This window comes from Amphibalanus amphitrite, unplaced genomic scaffold, assembly GCF_019059575.1.
Source record: "Amphibalanus amphitrite isolate SeventyFive unplaced genomic scaffold, NRLGWU_Aamphi_draft 000597F_arrow, whole genome shotgun sequence".
Lineage (NCBI taxonomy): Eukaryota > Metazoa > Arthropoda > Thecostraca > Balanomorpha > Balanidae > Amphibalanus > Amphibalanus amphitrite.
Window position 1 is genome coordinate 261,612 of NW_024882091.1, and position 20,889 is coordinate 282,500.

At 50.7% G+C, this 20,889-nt stretch overlaps 2 protein-coding genes across 5 annotated transcripts in view; one reads left to right on the forward strand and one right to left on the reverse strand.

The window, feature by feature from the left end:
- The first annotated feature begins 32 nt into the window (after nucleotides 1-32).
- LOC122394550 (uncharacterized protein CG3556-like) lies at nucleotides 33-16,739 on the forward strand. The gene is made up of 9 exons (XM_043391507.1): nucleotides 33-93; nucleotides 4,378-4,594; nucleotides 4,764-4,867; nucleotides 13,180-13,329; nucleotides 13,675-13,832; nucleotides 14,157-14,343; nucleotides 14,737-14,935; nucleotides 15,202-15,356; nucleotides 15,688-16,739. The coding sequence occupies exons 1-9, from the start codon at nucleotides 39-41 to the stop codon at nucleotides 15,747-15,749; spliced, it is 1,287 nt and encodes a 428-aa protein (XP_043247442.1). The 5' UTR covers nucleotides 33-38; the 3' UTR covers nucleotides 15,750-16,739.
- A 171-nt stretch (nucleotides 16,740-16,910) lies between these two features.
- LOC122394541 (IQ motif and SEC7 domain-containing protein 1-like) overlaps nucleotides 16,911-20,889 on the reverse strand; it is a 125,198-nt gene continuing 121,219 nt past the window's right edge. For all 4 annotated transcript variants that reach the window (XM_043391495.1, XM_043391497.1, XM_043391498.1 and 1 more), the window contains one exon: nucleotides 16,911-18,007. In XM_043391495.1, the coding sequence (XP_043247430.1) occupies nucleotides 17,719-18,007 (289 nt within the window). In that variant the 3' untranslated portion in view covers nucleotides 16,911-17,718. The remainder of the gene's footprint in view (nucleotides 18,008-20,889) is intronic.

The window sequence follows — 20,889 nt, forward strand, 5'->3', positions numbered from 1 at the left end:
GATAACTTTTTATTTCTTTCTTTTCAGATAAAGAGAAGATGAGGTATTTTATCAGCATTTTCCTTATATGCTTCGCGCCTTCATACGCTGCCGGTAAGTGCCTAGGTATATGCCGGTAGTTAGAGGCGATCACTTATCCGGTGACCTCGGATGTCAGATTTTTATCAAAGCTGCAATTCAATAACCCTTTTGATTTTATTGAGTGCTTATAGGTATTTATGTACGTAACCTGCATGATTTAAACTGAAAGACCGTCTAACATTGTCCGTTTGTCCATTGTCTAATAAAACGCCAGCGATACTGTGCAATGTCTATGTGATGTGTATTTTATAGTAAATGTACCCACATACTCGTAAACAAATATGCTTCGATATAAAAGTGAAAAGGCACACATCACTGCTGGGAGTCCAATCATATCATTGCGGCCGGTCTCCGTTGCTGTGTTGCAGTCGGCTGCCTTGTTTGTGGGCCAGCCCCGGGCTCCCCGCTGCCGCTGCTCGCAGCAGTGCAGTGCTCTATTGATTTCAAGTTTCGACTCCGCTCCAGCTAAGTGCTAGCGCGTCATGTGACCGCTCAGCTGGCGGGGCACGCGAGCTGCTGGCACCCGCCCACCAAAAGCGGACTGACAAACCAACACGCCCGCTTTGGATGGCCTCTGCCAGGTGTAAACGAGTTCCATACACTCAGTTGATGGCTTAGAAACACTGGTTCATTTCCCATTGAGTCCATAGTGGTGCCAGGACAGCGTGTGCAAGGTCTGAACAAAGGCGAGGGCCACGAATGAGAGCTGGGTTCGCCACGGGCGCAGTTATGCGGCAATTCTATACTGAGACTTCATCAACTTACGGTGAACTGATAGAGGTTACACGTTTTGCCCGAATACATTTTCCCAATACGTCGCCCTGTCCAATGGATACGCTCATTTGCTTGCATACAACCACTGAAAATAATTCGTTCTTACAGTGCAAATAGCTATCGAATCGTTTTCCCACTCCTCCCTCGCCGCGACATAGCTTCAAGCCGTGCGGCACAGTATAACTCCAGGCGTCCGACGCCCCTGCCATCTAGCGTCGGGAGTGGGAACGTGCCATGTCCTGCGGAACAGCATACCTACGCAGGCGTGCGATGCTGGTGCCATCTAGGGGGAAGGAATTTCAACACAAAGTAACCGGGTGGCGGGTTCCATACCGTAAGTTGTAACGTTGTAACTAGAGGTGGCAAAAGATGAAAATTTTGGGAACCAGACTCGAACCAGACCCGGCTGGATATTTCTGGAACCAGTCGGACCCGGTCTTAGTTGGAATCGGAACCAGTTGGACCCGTTCCCCAAAAGTCAATTAATACAAACTACTTGTAGGTATCATTAGTTGCATCCAGACTTGTGATCAGCTCAGTTGAGCCGGCTCAAAAATCAGCTCAGCTCATGAGCCGGCTCAACATTTTGCCAAATTGTTCAGCTGTGAGCTGAGCCGGCTCAGTAATGCACTGAGCTGAGCTGCTGTCTGAGCTGAGCTGAATGAGCTTGAGCTGAGCTGAGCTGAATGAGCTTGAGCTGACCTGAGCTGAGCTGAGCTGAGCTGATTGAGCTGAGCCGAGCTGAGCGAGCTGAGCTGAGCTGATTGAGCTGAGCGAGCTGAGCTGATTGAGCTGAGCTGATTGAGCTGAGCTGAGCTGATTGAGCTGAGCTGATTGAGCTGAGCTGAGCTGAGCTGATTGAGCTGAGCTGATTGAGCTGAGCTGAGCTGAGCTGATTGAGCTGAGCTGAGCTGAGCTGAGCGAGCTCAGCTCAGCTGTGCTCAGCTGTGCTCACTGGAGCCAGCTGATAAGACGGGCTCCTCTGCGGGTGAATTTTATGTGATATTTAGCCAAGAACAGCACATGTTTCCATTGATGTTCGTCAAGTGCCATGCCAGTCGTGAGTCCACTGCGATGATTTTCGCGAGTGCGCCCTGGAGCCACCTGAGAAGACGGGCTCCTCTGCGCGTGAATTTTATGTGATAGTTACCCATAAACAGAATGTGTTTCCATTGATGTTCGTCAAGACTCAAGTGCCAGTCGTGAGTCCACTGTGATGATTTTCGCGGGTGCGCACTGGAGCCAGCGGATGAGACGGGCTCCTCTGCGGGTGAATTTTCTGTGATATTAAGCCATGAACAGAACATGTTTCCATTGATGCTCGTCATGTGCCAGTCCTGAGCAAGGCCGTATAAGAGGTCCTGCGTGCACTGCGGTGATTGTCGCGGGTGCATACTGTGAAAGCATGTGATAACACTGCCAAGAACAGTCCATTTCATGTAGTCTGAGTCCAAGCAGACGCACGACTCGCAAAGTCTCAAGGTCTTACTGAGCTTATCTCTTTTGCCCATTGTGTAAGTTGCCTCGCTCCTTGTTAGAGGAAACTTACTTATGTGCCAAGAGTTACTCTGTTTTTAACCTTCCAGGCGGTGGGGGGGGGGCATTTTTTTGCCCCCCCTTAGTTTTTTCGATGTATCTCGAGAACCGCTGCACCGATCGTCACCAAACTTTCGGTACCCTTCCGTGTACAGCTATTGCACATTTTGACTAAAAAAATTTCCAAAGGCTATGATAGGTTGGACGCTAATGACGTCAGAGTGACGTCATTTCTGTCATTTTCGACCTCAAAAAAGGTTTCGCGAGAAGAGCTGTCAGGCCTACAGCTTTAGAGATGCAGAAAAATATTTAGACATATAAGGTGTAGAATTTGAAGGGCTACAAAACTGCAATCTCGGATTTTTGAAATTTTTGGATTTTGACCCCTAAAATAAAAAATAGATCTTTTGAATAAAATAGCCGAAAAATCCAAAAAGTTTTTTGAATTTCGAAAAAACCGGAAGATATGTGATAATCTCTACGGCCTTCTATCTACATACCAAATTTGAGATCGATACCTCTTTTTTTTTTGGCCAAGTTATAGCGAAAAAACTGTTCAAAATTGATGACGTCAAATTTTCAAACTCAATTTTTAGCAATTCTAGACCTCGTAGCGCAAAACAAAGACCACCATTAGACTTCCCGTGACAAGCTTCATCGAATCAATGCCCATTTTATGCAGAAATATCAGCTTTAAAATTTGACCTTTTTTACCTGACCTTGACCTGACCTCCACCAGAAAGTGACCTAAACCGTACCTGATGGTCTTATAACCAACACCATTGAGTTGGAAATGAAAAACTGGCCAGAAAACATGCATCGCACAACCTTAGTAAAGTTGGGTTCATGTGGTGACCCTTGGTGACCTCTGGTGACCTGACATGTGACCTGACCTGGTATGACCAGTGACCTCTTATAGCAACATAGGTACTAGACAACTGACGCCCTATCGGCGCTATCGCTGATTTTCGACAAAATGCGTTTTACTCGGTGTTATAGCGCTTTCCCTAGAAGCCCCGTGAACGGTGAAACATTTTATCTTTGACCTGACCTGTGACGTCACCGGTGACCCTGAGGTCAATGAAATTTGGTTTCCAATAACAAATTTGACAGGGCTATCGAACGCCGTTTGAATTTTCCGGACCTGTCCAGTAGTTTCGGAGATCGGGGGGGGGCAAAAAATGCCCCCCCCCCCCACCGCGCGGAAGGTGGCCGGGAGGCCCACCGCCTGCCGGGTTAAGCATGTCCGATTTAAAAAGAACGACTGAACGATCTGAGCGTGAATTGAACTGAGCGGAAACTGAGCTGAGCTGAATTGAGCGGAAACTGAGCTGAGCTGAACGGGAACTGAGTTGAGCTGAGCTGAGCTGAGCGGAAACTGAGCTGAGCTGAGCTGAGCTGAGCGGAAACTGAGCTGAGCTGAGCGGAAACTGAACTGAGCTGAGCGGAAACTGAGCTGAGCTGAGCTGAGCGGAAACTGAGCTGAGCTGAGCTGAGCGGAAACTGAGCTGAGCTGAGCGTGAGCGGAGCGCAGCCGGTTTGAGCGGAACGTGAGCTGAGCTGAGCCGCGTTAAACTGAGCGGGAGCTGAGCGGGAGCGGATAAGACGGAGTTGAGCTGAGCGAGCTCACTTTTTTCTTGAGCTGTCACAAGTCTGGTTGCATCATGTAAAAAAACCTATTTCCAATTGGGAATACTCATGAGCTACTGTGTGCAAGGAAACATTCACTTAGTTCACTTCATATTTTGCAATTATGTGTAGTGTGCAAGATGTATAGTTTATGGTAGGACCCGGTTGGACCCGTCAGAAAATTTCCAGGAACCGGTATGGACCCATATGGGTCCAGACTGGTTCTTTGGACCGGGTCCTCGGGTCCACATTTTGCCACCTCTAGTTGTAACGCTAAGTTGTGCCGATTTGGATTTTTATCATCTCTGTCACTCCGTCACTCTGCCCCGTGTTTCCTCCGTCGCTCTCTCCCGGCAGACGGCAGTGACCCCCAGTCGGCCGGCGCTGCCGCTCTCTCGTGGCTGTTGGGGGAGCGGCGGTCAGACGGCGGCTGGGGAGACGGCACGGCCGCCGCGGTCATCGCACTGAACCTGGCTGACGGCAGTGGTCTGGGCCGGACCAGTGGTCTGAGTCGGACCGAGCATCAGCTGGCCGAGAAACAGCTGCAGATCGAGCTGCTGGCCGCCATCTGGAGGTAAGTGAGCGGTTTACCACGAGATGAAATATGATTTGCGCTCAGAGCTGCTTTTCATTTGTCAAAAGGTTTATTTTAATTTTCAACGCTGATCTACGACACAATTTACTATTTTCATTATTTAAATGTGTATTTATATGCGTATGTCGTGTGTCCGTGTGTTTGACAGACAGCACCAGAGTCCGGTAACTCCGGTGCGGCTGGCCGAGTACGTCACAGCGCTGGTCAGCTCCTGTGTGGACGTCACCCGATTTCAGGGAAAGGACCTGACAGGTGGGTCAACGGGTCACTAGAGGTCACCAGGTCATTGAGTTACTACAGGTCAGCACAGGTCACCACAGGTGATCAATGATCGTGTCATTGCCGATCAGAGGTCACCAAAGGTCACCAGGTCATCACAGATCGCCACCGGTGATCATACCATCAGATCACAGATCACCAAAGTTGGCCAGATATTTTAGCCCTCGGGTCACTAAAGCTTACCGCGTCATCACAGGTCAACAGGTCACCGAAAGTCGCAAGGTCACCAAATAATTTACAAAATGAAGCGTCGTGATGCCGTGCCATCAGACGAACATTCTCTATAGTTAGGAAGTTGGGGGACATTAACCCGCGCCCTGCTGGGGGGGGGGGGTGTTTGAACACCCCCCCTTGTGGTTTTTCGCGAATATCTCAAAAACGGGGGCGCGGAGCGCCGCCGTTTTTGGTACACCTTATCATACATCAATTCTACACATGTTGTGAAAATTTCAGACCAAGGTCATTCAAGGTCAGGTCACCAGGTCACTTGAAGTGACCTCACCTCATAAAAAGTTTCAATGTCTGTCATAGCTACACCGAGTGACCGATCGCTTTGAAACTTTCAGCGATTGCTAAGAGCAATAGCATGTACAAAATGTATATCTCAGAATTCTGATATCGATGACCTAAGGTCAGGTCAATTTTGCGACCTCCCCATTATAAGTCAATGGGAGAAAATTGAAATGCGACTCTTTTGGATAAAAGACATTATAAACACTCCCAAACACCGAGTTACAAGTGGTTTAGACACACTGAACTTGAAAATGGTGTCCGTGACCCTTGTTTATGCCCTGAGGTCATCTTAGGTCACGAATGGTATCTAACAGTTTTTCGCAAATAACTGTTACAGTTTACGTCTGTTACTGTCCGGTGAAGGAGCCCGCTGGGATACTGCGCGGGATTTGTATGGGAAATGTATTTAGGTCAATGGGTGGCTGTGAATGAGGGTTGAAGTGGGGGATGGGGGTGAGATTGCTGTGATGATAATACGGTGATTCACTACATAAATGGCTAAATGAACTTTAAGTTGATTTACTCCGCGAATTACGTCGAAATACGATTCAATGTAAAGTAACGCGACCGTTCTTGCTACATATTTGGTGACCGTGACAGGACACTGGGCAAACCGAAATGGATAAATACGTAGAATTAGCGACAAGACAAGGCTTATCCGGACTGGAAGCTCTAGAATTCGCATCGAAGCAATATGAGAAGGATCAGGAGCGGGAAGAAAGAAAGCTAACAAGGGAAAGGGAGCGTGAAGAAAAGGAACTAGAGCGTGAGGAAAGAGAGAAGGAAAGACAGTTTGAAATAGAAAAGCTGCGACTTTTGGATGGTTCGATGGCCAGCAATGGTACAAGAACGAGTAAGAAGCTTCCAAAGCTCCCTCCATTTGAAGAAAATGGTGACATGGACATATACCTGACAAGATTTGAAAGAATCGCCCAGTCTAACAACTGGAACAGAGAGGATTGGGCGGTATCATTGAGCGCTCTGCTCACTGGAAAGGCTCTGGAAGTCTATCATCGTTTGAGTGCAGACGAGGCTGATGACTATGAGATCCTCAAGGAAGCACTGCTAAAGCGGTATGGTCTTACTGCTGACGGTTTTCGCAGACGTCTGCGGGAATCGCCTCCGGAAGAAGACGAGACACCGGAGCAGTACATAACACGTTTGTCGACATACTTGGATAAATGGATGTCCCTGAGTGAGTTTCCGACATCTTTCGATGGTCTCAAACAGTTGACCCTAATTGAACAGTTTCTATCGAGCTGCCCAAAGGAACTCGAGCTGTTCTTGAAACGAAACGGCCATAAAACACTAGAAGAAATATCCAGCGCTGCCGAACAATATCTAACGGCCAGTGGACAAACCCTGCACGGACTGCGCGCAACGGAAAAGGAGGCTATCCAGAAGCGCAGCTGGAAAACTTCGACACAGCCAACGACGACCATGCTGCCTTCTGCAGCGGCCCTTCAGGTATCGGCAAGAGCGCAAAAATGCGCGTTCTGCACGCTCGGGCATGAGACGGCACAATGCAGAAAGGCAGAAGCACTCTCGGTGGACGAGCGGCGCCGTCGGCTTCTCGCTGTCGGAGCTTGCTTCATCTGCTTAGGTCCTCATCACATTGCACGAACATGTAACAACGTGAAATGCTGCGAAAGGTGCGGAAAGCGACATCACCGCCTGCTGTGCACCGAAGAGGAAGCTGCACCCATCGTGACTGCTCAGTCCCAGGTTGAAGAGAAGGAACAAGTTCTTTTCCAAACAGCTAGAGCGGTGGCAGTCGGACCCGCTGGCAAAAGGAACGTAAGAATTATCCTTGATACTGGTTCAAACCAGTCATTTATATCAACATCTCTCTCTCGGGATTTGAAATGTCAGCGGCTTGGAACCCAGCGCAGAACGATCTCAACATTCGGTGGTGATCGCATAACCCACAAAACGATGAACTCTGTTTCCATCAAACTGATGAACTGCAGTGACCCGACCAAGTCTGTGACTCTGACAGCGGCGGAAACTGAGCAAATATGTGGCCCCGTCAACGTCAAGTCAGTGGACTTGAACGACTATCCACATCTGAAGCACCTGACCCTAGCTGACTGTCCGTCTAGGTGGCAATCAGGAGATATCGACATACTGATCGGTATGGATCACTATCAAGATGTCGTGAATGGGCAGGTGAAGACCGGAGAGCGTGGCCCGATGGCGTGGGAAACCATATTTGGATGGGTTCTAGGAGGACGTGCTGCTGCCGATGGAACAGCTGCGAATGGGCAGGTCTTGTTTCTTCACACTGGAACTCTCCGAGAGGACATCGAGCAGTTGTGGGCGCTGGAAACCATCGGCATAGAACCACCGACATTCCCATCGAAAGTGAGTGAGACGCAAGCCGACAAAAACAAGGCCGTCGAACATTTCGAACGAACATGCACACGGGACGCAGATGGACGATACCAAGTTCGCTGGCCCGCTAAAACGGATTTCGATGAGCTCCCTACAAACAAAGACGTCGCACACCGACGACTGGAACGATGTGAGACATCTCTCGACCGCTCTGGCAGGCGGCAGGAGTATGATCAAGCCATTCGACAGTACATAGAGATGGGTTTGGCTGAACCCGCCCCGGTGGTTCCCGACGGACCGGTGCACTATCTCTCGCACCATGCTGTATACAAAGGTGACAAGATCCGCATCGTTTTCGATGCATCAGCAGGAAGTCCTAGGTCTTTAAACGACATGCTTTTGCCGGGACCCAACATGATAGCAGACCTCACCGGCATCCTCCTTCGCTTCAGACTGAACATGGTGGCGGTGTCAGCAGATATTGAGAAGGCGTTCCTTCAGCTGGCACTCCATCATCAAGATCGTGATCTCACCAGATTTCTCTGGCGAACGCCGGACGGGGAAGTGACCACCTATAGGATGACGCGGGTGGTGTTCGGTGTAGCATCATCTCCATTCCTCCTACAGGCTGTCATAAGACGACATCTTGAAGGACAGCCCGATGAACTGAGGGACACGGCTGATCGACTAAAACGTGACGTCTACTGCGATGACCTGCTGACCAGCATGGCAACCGAATCAGAAGCAAAGGTCTTCGCCCAAGAAGCAAAGGAAGTATTTTCGACGGCAAAGATGAACCTAACAAAATGGAGGTCAAACCGAAGCATCGATGTGGCAGGAAGCTCGGACACGGCAAAACGAGCAAGTGAGCCAGGTATCCTTCTAACGACCAGTGACGGAGAGCCGACAAAAGTGTTGGGAGTGAGATGGGTACCGCACGAGGATCAGCTCATCTTTCAGAGCAAGGATCTATATGATTTGGGGATGCAGCTACGGCCTACAAAACGGAACGTGTTGAGATTATCAGCTCGTGTCTACGACCCTCTGGGTCTTATTTCAGCGTTCACCATGCGTTGCAAGATGCTGCTGAAGGAGCTGTGGACCCTCGGTACAGCCTGGGATGAAGATCTGCCGCTCTCGTCAAGGCGGAGTTGGCTCGAGTGGCTGAATGGTCTTCGGTCTCTCGAGGCACTTCGCATTCCCAGACCGTACGTTTCGAACAACGTGGAAAAGTTCACCATCCACACGTTCTGCGACGCTAGCAAGACTGCTTATGCTGCAGCAGTATATCTCCGGACATGCGGTAAGACCAGCCCTGAAACGCGCTTGATCATGAGCAAAAGTCGGCTTTCGCCAAGTAAGCCCATGGCTATCCCACGCCTGGAGCTCATGGCCGCCGTTCTTGGATCGAGACTAACGGCTTACGTGATTGAATCACTGCCCTCCAAACCTCAGGACGTCCTTCTATGGACTGATTCTGCTGTGGCGCTGGCCTGGATCCGAAGTGATCCTGGCCGCTGGGGGGCGTTTGTCAGCAACCGGGTAACTGAGGTCCAGCAAATGTTTCCACCAGCAAAGTGGAGGCATTGCCCAGGCGAGTGTAACCCAGCCGATCTGCCGTCCAGAGGAGCATCCGCAGACAAGCTTGGCGAGCCTTTCTGGCAAGAGGGACCCAGCTGGCTCCGAGAAGAAAGGGAAGAATGGCCTCCTCAGCGTGCCTACGAACCCAGCGAGTGCAGAGCGGAGGAGCGGAAAAGTGGGCCCGTGATCACCATGTGTTCCTCCGCGAGCCAGGAACCAGGTGTCGGATCACTTATGTCTGCAGAGAACTACAGTTCGCGTAAACGGCTGCACCGGGTGACAGCTTGGATGCTGCGATTCCTGGCCAATACCCGGAAGACGGAGCCGTCGACAACGGGCGATCTGACTGCAGAAGAGCTCAACCGAGCAGAAGAACTGTGGATACTGGAAACACAGAAAACAGCATACGGACCAGAACGGGAAGTATTGATAGCAGATCAGGCCGTACCTCGGACATCACACATCTACGAGCTAAACCCATATCTGGAGAACGGAATCCTCCGGGCGAGGGGACGACTACAAGAATCGAAGTTGAACGAAGACGAAAAACATCCGATCCTGCTGCCGAATGATGATCATTACGTTCGGCTGCTGATCCAAGAGCGACACGTGGAACTATGTCATGCGGGAGTGCAGCAAACGATGTACTCCATCCGTGACAGGTTTTGGATACCAAAAGGCCGACAAACGATTCGCAAGGTTATACGAGCATGCCCAAGGTGCCGTATTTTCCATGCAGAGCCGTTCACGCAAGAAACAGCTCCCCTTCCAAGAGAGAGAGCGTCTAGCGGAACCCCCTTCTCACAGCTCGGAGTGGACCTCGGAGGACCTATCTTCGCCAAAGACGGCGGCAACATCGTCAAGACATACTTTGTCATTTTTACGTGTGCGGTAGTGAGAGCCGTTCACATAGAGCTGGTTAAAGGCCTCTCTACAAGGGACTTCTTACAAGCTTTCGATCGATTCGCCGCACGAAGAGGAATGCCGAAAACGGTGACAAGTGACAACGCAACAAACTTCAAGGGCGCAGCAGCACACCTCGCTCATTCCGGAGTAACCTGGAAATTCAACGCACCCCGAGCTCCATGGTGGGGAGGTTTTTATGAGCGACTCGTGCGCACAACGAAAGAGGCTCTGCGCAGAACGCTTCATAAGAGTATGCTCTCATTTGAAGATCTGCAAACTCTGCTGTGCCGCATAGAAGGTGCAATAAATGCAAGACCGCTATCGGCGTTGAGTGAGGACATTGATGACCTTCGGTCACTGTCTCCAAGGGACTTTCTACAAGTCCCTGCACTGGACGAGCCCGATGTCCCGGGTTTGATTGAGCCTGAGAGCCAGAGCCGAGTGCTCAGGAAGCGCTGGATACATTGTCGTGAGGTTCTCGCTCATTTATGGAAAAGGTGGCACACAGAATATTTGCGAGAGCTGCGGATTCCTCCCCGAGAAGAAAGAAGCAATCCAGCTATCGGAGATCTGGTAATCATCAGAGAAAATCCGTATCAGTCCCGATCACTCTGGCCAATGGGAAGGATAGTTGAGCTTCATCCAGGCAGAGATGGACTGACACGAGTCGCGACCCTGCGAAGGGCAGACGGCACTACATCAACGCGGCCTGTACAGAGGCTGCATCGTTTGGAGTGCGGCTAGGCCTCAGGATTGAGGAGACTCCTACAAGGATGCCGGTCAGCACATGCCACTGTGTCCTATCGGAACGGATTGAGTGAAATTGTCATTTCACCGGGGGGAGAATGTTACAGTTTACGTCTGTTACTGTCCGGTGAAGGAGCCCGCTGGGATACTGCGCGGGATTTGTATGGGAAATGTATTTAGGTCAATGGGTGGCTGTGAATGAGGGTTGAAGTGGGGGATGGGGGTGAGATTGCTGTGATGATAATACGGTGATTCACTACATAAATGGCTAAATGAACTTTAAGTTGATTTACTCCGCGAATTACGTCGAAATACGATTCAATGTAAAGTAACGCGACCGTTCTTGCTACAATAACTTTTGATAGAGGCATGCTAGAGCGATGAAAACGCCTTAGATGTGTTCAGCTCGACGATACCGATCGACTGATATGCAACATGACCCTTTCCGGTCAGGTCATGACCTTGACCTGAGGTCGAATTTTCAAGTTGACCTTTCAAGGTCAAGTTATAGTTCATTCGATGCGTCTTGACGAGAGGAACACGATGCCGGCAAAAGTAAGCTCGTACAAGGCTTGGGTCAAAAGTTATTGCAGAAAAACTGTTTTCGAAAAAATCGGTTATTTTTGCAGTTTTTGCCCCCTGCAGGCAAAACCGTTGACGTTAGGTCAAATCTCAGAGAATTACTCAGAAAGGGCGTTAATAGGGCTATCGAATGCGCTTTTCCGCGGCGCTGTAGCTCTATTGGTTCCCGAGTTATGCGTTGGCTTCATGGAAATTTTCGACATTCGACCTGAAAATCGGCGAAATTTTGCCTTCAATGACCTCTGGTGACCTGACCTTTGACCTGACCAAAAAGTTGACCGAAGTGATTTCGTCATTATTTTTTACGCTCTTTCGAACGCCGCCTTCCGCGTATCGCTACGTGGCCCAGGAGCCGAGTTACAAGGGGGGGTGTTCAAACACCCCCCCCCCAGCAGGGCGTGGAAATCCAGGACCCCCAGCAGGGCGCGGGTTAAACAAAACTATACCGTGACAGCACAGGTGATAGAGGCAGAGAAACTTCGTTTTATTGACATAACTTGTTTAAATTGACTCTATGTTTCGACGAAATACGATTGTTGCGACTCGATCTAAAAGGCTCTGTTCCAAAGTTATCCTATTATTCGGTTAGGTAATGATGCCATCGGGCTGGTGTTTACGATCGTGTTTAGCATGCTAGGCACGACTAAATTTTATTACTACAAAGCTATAGCCCGTTAAACAGTCATAAATAAACTACACTGGTTCCCAAAATTCAACGACTGAATGGACACGAAAATTTACACAAACAATATTTTAATGACCTTCTTCATATATCGGCTCTTCCTTTGAATTTTGTGCCGTTTGTTCAGTTACTACCTATTGTCTGCGTCTTTTTCTGCAACGGGACTCCCACACCGATCACATACAAGATCATTAGTTAGCGTTAAGACGATCACTGACAACTTATCATGCAACTCTTGGCTGAGGTCCTTTATCAACTCATCCCCTCACTCCTGGGCTACTGCGCAGTGTGCGCCCGTCATTTCTCGTCCACCCCCTCTCCCAGTCCCCCTCTTTCCGTCCGACCTCCTTTCTGCCAAGGACGACGCCTCGTCAACCCACGAGTTATGGGCCACAGCCCGCTCCCGTAGCCAGCGACCATGGACTGAATGGGAGAAATACGGTCGAGAGGATGGTTGACTCGGCCCAGCCAGGCCCGGCTTGGCTCGACCAGGGAAAGAATGGGGGTGAAATGGTTTTCGCAGAGATGGAGGTCGGCAGTTGAATCAGGGTAGAGAATCGGAGAAAAATAGAGTGAGTGGGGTAGAGTGTGGGAAAGGTTTAGGGCGAGGTTCAGAACTGAGACGAGATATGACAGGGGCGAAAATGATTGGAGTGGTGAGTTATGGCGTTTTGGTAGGCAGCTAAACGCAGGAGAGCGCTGCGTAGTTTGTATGTACGTAGAGGGCAGCATCTGAGGAGTTGACAAAAAGAACCAACTGTTCGAGGTCCACAGAAAAATAGCTGTAACACTGGCCGCAGGAAAAGCGGAGGCTACTAACTATTTCGTGATATCCATGGGCACTGTTACTTACATCACAGCGATGACTAAATAACACTATCCAGAGGATCATCTGGGTCATTTCTGTCATGACTTCCTCCCTCTCTCCATCTGTCGTCAGCCATGATGCGTCACCGTGTGGCCGCCGACGACTCAGCCCTGCCCTCTGTGGAGCTGGCCGCCTGCTTAGCCGGGGCGCCACACCGACGCAGGAACTACCTCCGACTGCTAACAGCGGTCGAGGGCGAGCGAGCCGCCAACGTCAGCACAGGTCAGAGGTCATGTGTGCTAACCAGAGGTCAGGGGGACGATTCGGAGCGGAGTGACTGTTAGGGAAGTAGCGATGAGTGGTATGCAGTCTTGGTGGGTGAAAATACACAACATAACAACACACAGACTTAGCCAATTTATGTACGTTGATGTGCAGTCCAGGCTTAGAGCCCTTTACAAGTACTAATCCCCACTCAGTCAGCGTCTTGTGATTCAAATTTTTAATAAAGCCCGACCTCCAGAAGGAAGCGTTTCGCTATGTAGCACGGATGACGACACATCCATCCAGAATCAGTCCTGACCTCCAGCCCAGTCTGGTGGTCCTCTGAGACCTCTCCATTCACAGAGACGCTGGCTCTGGCCGTGCTAACCCTTCGCTGTATGGAGGCGAGAGGAGGCCGGCGCACGGAACACCACTTAGCGGAAACGACCCGGCGACTGGCGGGGAGACAGCGGGCGGACGGCGGCTTCGGAGACCTGCAGACTACACTGCTGGCCCATCAGGTGACTAAGAGCCTCGAGGGGACATGGGTACCACCCTACTGGCCTATTAGGCGACTCAGGAGGGAAGGAAGGGGGCTTACCTACATACCATTTTTCTGGTCCAACAGTTAAACTGGGAGGGAAGTTGAAGGGAATGATCAGTCACAGCCTTACCGGTTTATTAGTTGACTCTTAGGGAGCGAGGGCCCCGCACGCTTCGCTATTGGCCTACCAGGTCCATGCAACTAAGGAGAGTGGAGGGCGGAGGCTAGGATCCCACTTGTCCACCAGGCTGATAAGGATGCCATAATAACTTATTTTACACCTCCCCCGTCGCCGTCACAGGCGCTGACTGCTGTGACCGCCGCCGGCTGGGACTCTGCTGCCTCTCTGCGGTCCATCCTCTCTCAGAGGGACGAGGACGGCTCACTGGGTGACGTACGACTGACGGCGGCTGCTGTCGGAGTGCTGGGTGGGAAGTCACTGCTGCACGTCACAGACACGCCCTGCCATCGCGGACAGAGGGTCGGAGGTGAGCGAGGCACTGCGGCGGAAACAAGAATTCGAACCGATATTCGGTGTCTCATTTTGAAGTATAGTACAGCGTGGTGTGGACAGTGTGTAGACATTGCCAATTGGCCATGGATTCTAAAATAAGAAGTGACCATCATGAAGAGCGGTAGCTCATCCCAGGTCTTCAGAGGCTTCATATCAGTCAATATTTCTCTAATTGCATGTGTATTGTGTAGGCACTCCAGGCTCTATCCTATTCAAACTGTATCAGTGTGTTTATAGCCTGACCATAAGGCATCCACAGAAGTGCCAGTCTCGCCGATCAATAATCCAGCTGGTAGGTTTCCGCTGTTCAACCAACCCGAGGCTATAGAACTAACCACTCCTGTTTACTGCCGCCTACCACCCTCAGAAACTGCCTCACTGCCATCTGACGGCGGGCGGGCGAACTCCGAGTTACCGCCGCCGCCGCCGCCGCCGATCGAGGTGACCCTGTGGTTGTGGATCGGCTCGGAGCCCGACCTTATCTATCGTCAGCTGGTATCTGTGCAGCAGAACGCCAGTGTGTTCGAGTGTCTGCAGTTGGCCGCGCAGCTCAACAAGCACTTCCAGTGAGTGGGCTGACGGGAGGACGGGAAGTCGGAATGATGTCGCACGAGGGCGTTGAGGTAACTGGGAAGACATTTTACAGATGGATGGAAGGACACAATTTATAAGCAAGAGGGCAGTGGTACCAAGTAATCCTGGTGCCACCTGGGTGGAAGTGTAGCTTCAGGAATATCTTGGCTTCTAGAAGCCCCCTCTCTCTCCAACTAGAAAGCTTCGTCCGCTATATAATTCCCCCCCCCCGTCTCTGACCAACCCACCTCGCTCGCAGATTCTCCTCTGAGCTCTGGCCCAACGGCCACTACATCCACACCATCGACGGATACCGAGAGCGGAAGGAGGGCTACCGTTTCTGGCTGCTCTACACCCTGGACAGTGCTCCCGAGCCGGCCTACAAGCCCACAGAGCGGGAGGTTCACGGAGTAGGTGAGAACAGCTGGTGGAGCTCGCTGGAGTCCGGTCTCGCGAGATGTGACGACTCGATGGTCGGAAGGTATTATCGTGATGTTGGTTTGGTTAGAAATGACTGGAAAGGTATTAAAGAAAGAAGAACATTGTATTAGTATTTTGCAGATAGTATAATGGCCAAATGGGACAAATACATATGAGACGTTGGGGACTAAAACGATGGGGACCTCCAAACACTGGTGGGCGGTGGGCACACCTCAGCTCGCCACTGAGCTGAGAACGACACTGAGCGTTCCCAATCGGCTGCTCCTAACGTTTTACCGTATTTAAATCATTTTGTGTTTTTCAGGTGTGGACCGACTGCAGCCCCCCGATGGAAGTCACGTGCTGTTTTGGTACCGTGAGATGTAACAATGCCTCCGACTGACCAGCGACGACTGTTAGTTGTTACGTCTCACGAGAGCGTCCAAAACTTGTCAATTCGTCCCGCAGACAGACAGTGGCTTTGGCTCGTTTGTTAGTCTCCTGCTGTTAGGCGTGATCCTCAGTATTTGCAATGCATATTTTTGAGCATGTGTATATGAAACCAAAGCAATGCTTCAGTATCGCTTTGATTATGCCATGATGTTGTCGGACGTTCACCCGATTATGCCAAGGTCTTTGGAAGCGTTCTGCCTATGGCTAAGGTTGCTTAGGGAGAGGAATAGGCACGGGGCGCAATATGATGTCAAATAAGTCACCGACTGCTGCCTGCTGGGGGAACGTGCATCGGTTTCGCTTGAGCTTGTTTATCTGCTGATGGTCCTCTCTGGTCACGGCATTGATTGCAAGAGCCTTTATGTCGCTGGAGAATATGTAGGTGTGTCTGAAATTGAGAGGGCTCCGCCTGTTGCCACCTCGCTGGATGCTGGTTGGTAGTCAGTGCGTCACGTTTGGCTTTGCCCCGGTTTTCTCTCAAGATACTCGACTCGATTTGGTGAAAGTTTCGTCCTTTTGCTGGATCCTCTTTCTGGATCCATGGGACTGCGTTCGTCATTATAAGTTGTGCTGCGACCTCACGTGCCGATCTAATTTTGTGCCGCGATCTCATGATTGGATCTCATTCAGCTTGTCAGCCTTCGCAGTACGAGTGTGAACGCATAGCTGTACGCACTGAAGGTTCACAGTGGTGCCTGAAACCTATGCCTGGTGCGTTTTGCAGAGCTGATTGCCTTATAGTGAGCAGTCGGCGCGTCAGTTGTGTTACTGCTACTGTGCTGTGGGGCTTAACGCTGTGTAAAGCTATTGCGTAAGCCAAGCTATTGCGGTGGTAGAAATGGCTTACAACTCTGTCCGTATGCTTTACCTTGTTTGTGGTCACCAATGCTATAAGTACAGGCAATATAGTGACTACAGCGCCAATGTTTGCTTTCACCATTCCGCAAAGACGCGAGCACGGCTTCTCGAAACGACTTCACAATAAACCTGAACTTGCATCACCAGTCACGCGTAACGCACGTTACTCGTCAGCGCGTCACGCGATTTAAATATTAACCAACACAGTAGGCGTCCCGAAACATCAACACGCATACGTCAACCTTGACATGTGATATATTCGTCAAAATACGAGACATGCGTTTACGTTTCGGGCTGATACAATACAGTTTGCATATCACCGGTCTGTGAGGGCGCCTCTTGGTCTGCCCCGCGCGTCCCGTTCTCGGATATTTACAGCACGTCGCTACAGTCAGTAACACCCCATCGCAGCGCCACGGTCCAGACTAGATACGTGTTAGTTGACTCTGCGAATACAGCACCACTTGGGAGCGCAGCGAACGGTTCGGCGCCATCCGGGCTTCTGGGGTGATCAAACGCTCAACAGATGTCGCCGCCGACCACGGGAAGTGGATGAATTGAGCCAACGAACATGAAATCGCATGGCTCATACCGTCCTGACTTGGGGGGGGGGGGGCGGGGGGGGGGGGGGGGGGTAAATAGAGGAGTCCTTGATTCGCAGTGTTTAACGAAACTAAGAGGTCGTCATAAGTCAAATACAGTCTCAGTTGTAATACAGTCAAACAGGTGCGGTTCGTCCGCACGGCACCCCGCGAAGGTATTGCACAGCGCTCGACCGGCGCGAACTGTAGGCTGGGGTGGCCAACAGCCACCGATGACCCTGATCGATCTCCACACCACCCTCAGGAGCCCACGATCAGCGGCGACCGAACATCCGCCGCGGCCCTCCTTGGTCAGACTCTCCTGGCTCAAAACCGTTCTACGTAGCTCTTACAACCCATCGTCACGCCTTCATGAGCGCTATCGGTCGCCCTGCCCTACCAACACACCACTGCATTAACTAGTTACTCCGACCCGCGGACTCTCAGCCGCCTACCCGGGGCGCTCAGTGGCGTCTCTGTGGCCTTCGCTGCGCTCGCTGGCCGGCCGGCTGGGTGGGAGGACTCCCCGTCTGCGCCGACGCCGTGCTGCTCGACTGGAAGCTCACAGACATCCCCGAGTCTAGCGAACCTACGCTGCCGCGCCTCTGCGGCCGCGCCTCGCTGACGTCGAGTAGAGAGTTGGAGAGGGCGGCCCGCTTCAGTCCAACGCCGCCGCTGCTGGCGGACTTTGCCGAGCCGTCTGAGCCGTCCTCGACGTCAGCTACGCCCGAGTCCCGGTTATCGGTCGGCCGGCTGGAACAGACGGGCACGGGCGCGGTCAGATGACAGGTATACATAGTTAGTGGCAAGGCAGAAAGATTGACAGCGACTACAAGAGGGGAGATGAGACCAGAGTCCGTTGGCAATGTCTCCTATCCTGGCTGTCCTACCAGGGGTGCAGACGCCAGTCGATGGTGGCCACACTGTTACCGAACACCGTTTAGTTGTACAGGGTGTCCCAGAATTACCCGGACATTTATTTTCTGGCTAAAAGTACGATTGCGCTCGATTCTAATGATATACAAGCATCATACTTTTATAAGATATCCCTTAGCTATCGAGCTTGGGGACTGTGTGCTTTTGGTGACCGGTAACGACTCGAGTCAAGTATTATCCAGAGTCAAGTAAGGGTAGTCCTTTTCCGTTTTCAGCTTAAGCCACTAATAGGCAACCATGGTGAATCAACTCCCGTTTTAAACTTTGTAAATGGACTTTCGGCATGGTTTTTGCTGGAGAGCTTCAGCAGCTCATCTGCAGGCAGTTAGGATTGAGCAAAGCGCAATTATATCAGTTAACGAAGCCAGAGAGAGCAAGAGATAAACCTGATTGACAAGCTTGGGCTCGGCCAAAAATGGCCATGCACCAGTTGTCAAACGGGTGGTTGCTTGTCATGGACAACAGACGTCACTGATCTAGCTAAAAACTAGCTAAACGATAGATCAGGATTATCTAAAGAACATCAGTTTACTTTCCACCACAATCTTCGCAAAATTTTGGAATTTGGGGTCCCTCGCCTGAAAAATATGCGAGAACTACGGGAAAAGCAGCGAAAATCACTACAATTCATCCCAAAAATATAACATATACAACAAAAAATTGTATTGAAGCACACTTTGTGGTCTAACGAAGGTATTCTGTCATTTGAACCGCCCGAAAAAGGCGTGTGTGAAAGTCAGATGTCTACAACGCCCCAACAGCAGAGATGGCCAGGCACCCGTCGAAAATCAAATTGTGAGACATTTTGAGCCACCGTGCACTCATTCGGCTTGATATGATGGCCCAACGACAGCCGTTAGCACAGAGTACTACTGCGGTAATATTCTACCAGTAAAAAAAACTGGATGCCGTAAACCAAATGGCCATGAACGGGTTTGTTTTGGAAACCAAATCTGTTGGAAGCCAAATGTCCCGCCATGTTCAGGCATGGAGCTTCTCCACTTCAGATGTAAAAAACGCGGCAAAAGTGGTGTAGGCAGCAATTTTTGTTTTGGGTGATAATGCCTTATGACCTGGGAACACTTTGATGTTAAGTTTATCTTGTATGATCGTATTATCCTCCGGCAACAGGTCAAAGAAAACAGGCCTTCACCCAGTTTCGGGAGAGCCGTAAAACAACTGAGACCAGCAATGGCTGGCGTTTTCAATCATTGCCGGCTGATCTTGTAACAAGCGTATCTATTGCATGTGCTATTTCACAGCCACCCTAGTTGACTATATAGGACGATAAAAAGAAAAAAGCGCAATCATGTTTGCCTTATTTTATACGCTAATTAACAATGTCCGGGTAATTCTGGGACACCCTGTAGATGACTGACAACCTTCACAATAAGGGGGCAAGAGAAGCAGTAGCTGTAATAGACGATCGCTGCCCATCCATTATCACCTTTAGCCAACCGTCAGTATGTATGGTAGAACAATCCCAGCTCCTTCGATCGTATTAAAATGAGGAGCCATCCCCGCTGTGCGAGGCAGGACGTGCCACTGCCACCGCGGGTGCGCGGTCCGCAGAGCAGCTCTAACGGAAAACCATGACATCAGCCGCCCTCGGCCGGTAAAAACAATACCCCGATAGCGGAGATCTGATCACAGGCCAGCGCACGGCGGCGCAATCACAATTACAGACCATGGGTAGACCGTATCACGATTTTGCAGGGAGTTTTACACGGCCTTGAAACACACGGAGCGTTACCTAGCGGCTGCAGACAATCGTTTGATGTGAAACGTAGAGCTGGACAACCCATTGTTGATACCTAACCATTGTATCATTGTTTGCGTAAATTTGGTTGCAATGTGGTTGACATATCAATTCAAGGGGATTTTTTTAGAACGAAATCTGACATGAGGGTAGATTTGGCAAGGAAATCACTTGCAAACAGCAAATAAAATACTAACAAAAGCAAAATACACAACTACAACAGCCCACAATTATATGAAATAGACCCAGCATGACAATGACCTCTACCTCAAACAAAGCCACTGCCTAACCACACCACCAAAAGAACAAAGACCACATGGCCGCCATTTAGTCAAGGCCGGCCAGCCAAGCTCGCTCGCAATCCATCCATCTGCGAGCGGGCAGAGTTCCCAGCCGCCTGAGAACATCTCACAGTCGCCGCGTTCCGCTGCTAATGACACATCGTTTACCGGCGCGCCGAGTGTTTTGGTAGAGCTCAGAGTGACTGCACCGCATCGCTGCCGGTTTATAGTTCCGTGAATTCAGAGACGGCCGCACACCAGACATGCCAAAGTCGCATTAACATGGCAGTCTCCGGCGCTCGCGGTGATTCCGATCCCGCGGGCTTCTACCCAGAATTGGGTCAGCACGAGACACCTCCGACCACACGCACGCACGGTGTCACGAATCTCAGTGGTCTTGGAGATACGTCTCCCGCCCGAGGCATCAGCGTGACCTTCCACAGCGTGGCATGTGACCCACCTTTTACAAGTCGCGTGTGTAGTCTGCAAAATACCACCCACGCCCCACTTTCCCGTCTGACTTCCAACCAGTCCATCTCACAATCTATAGCCCACCTTTCGGTTCCCAGGATTCAGGCCCTTTATTTGTATGTTTAGCGAAACCTTTGTCTCAGTCATGTCTCATGTTAGCTTATCAGCTTTTTCACCTCAACCACCTC

What these genes read in the sequence shown, in the direction of transcription:
- LOC122394550 (XM_043391507.1), top strand. Translation starts at nt 39, where the DNA reads ATGAGGTATTTTATCAGCATTTTCCTTATATGCTTCGCGCCTTCATAC. An exon ending in AGCCGCCAACGTCAGCACAG is followed by an intron (nt 13,330 to 13,674) that starts GTCAGAGGTCAT and finishes CTCCATTCACAG; the next exon opens with AGACGCTGGCTCTGGCCGTG. An exon ending in GCGGGAGGTTCACGGAGTAG is followed by an intron (nt 15,357 to 15,687) that starts GTGAGAACAGCT and finishes TGTGTTTTTCAG; the next exon opens with GTGTGGACCGACTGCAGCCC.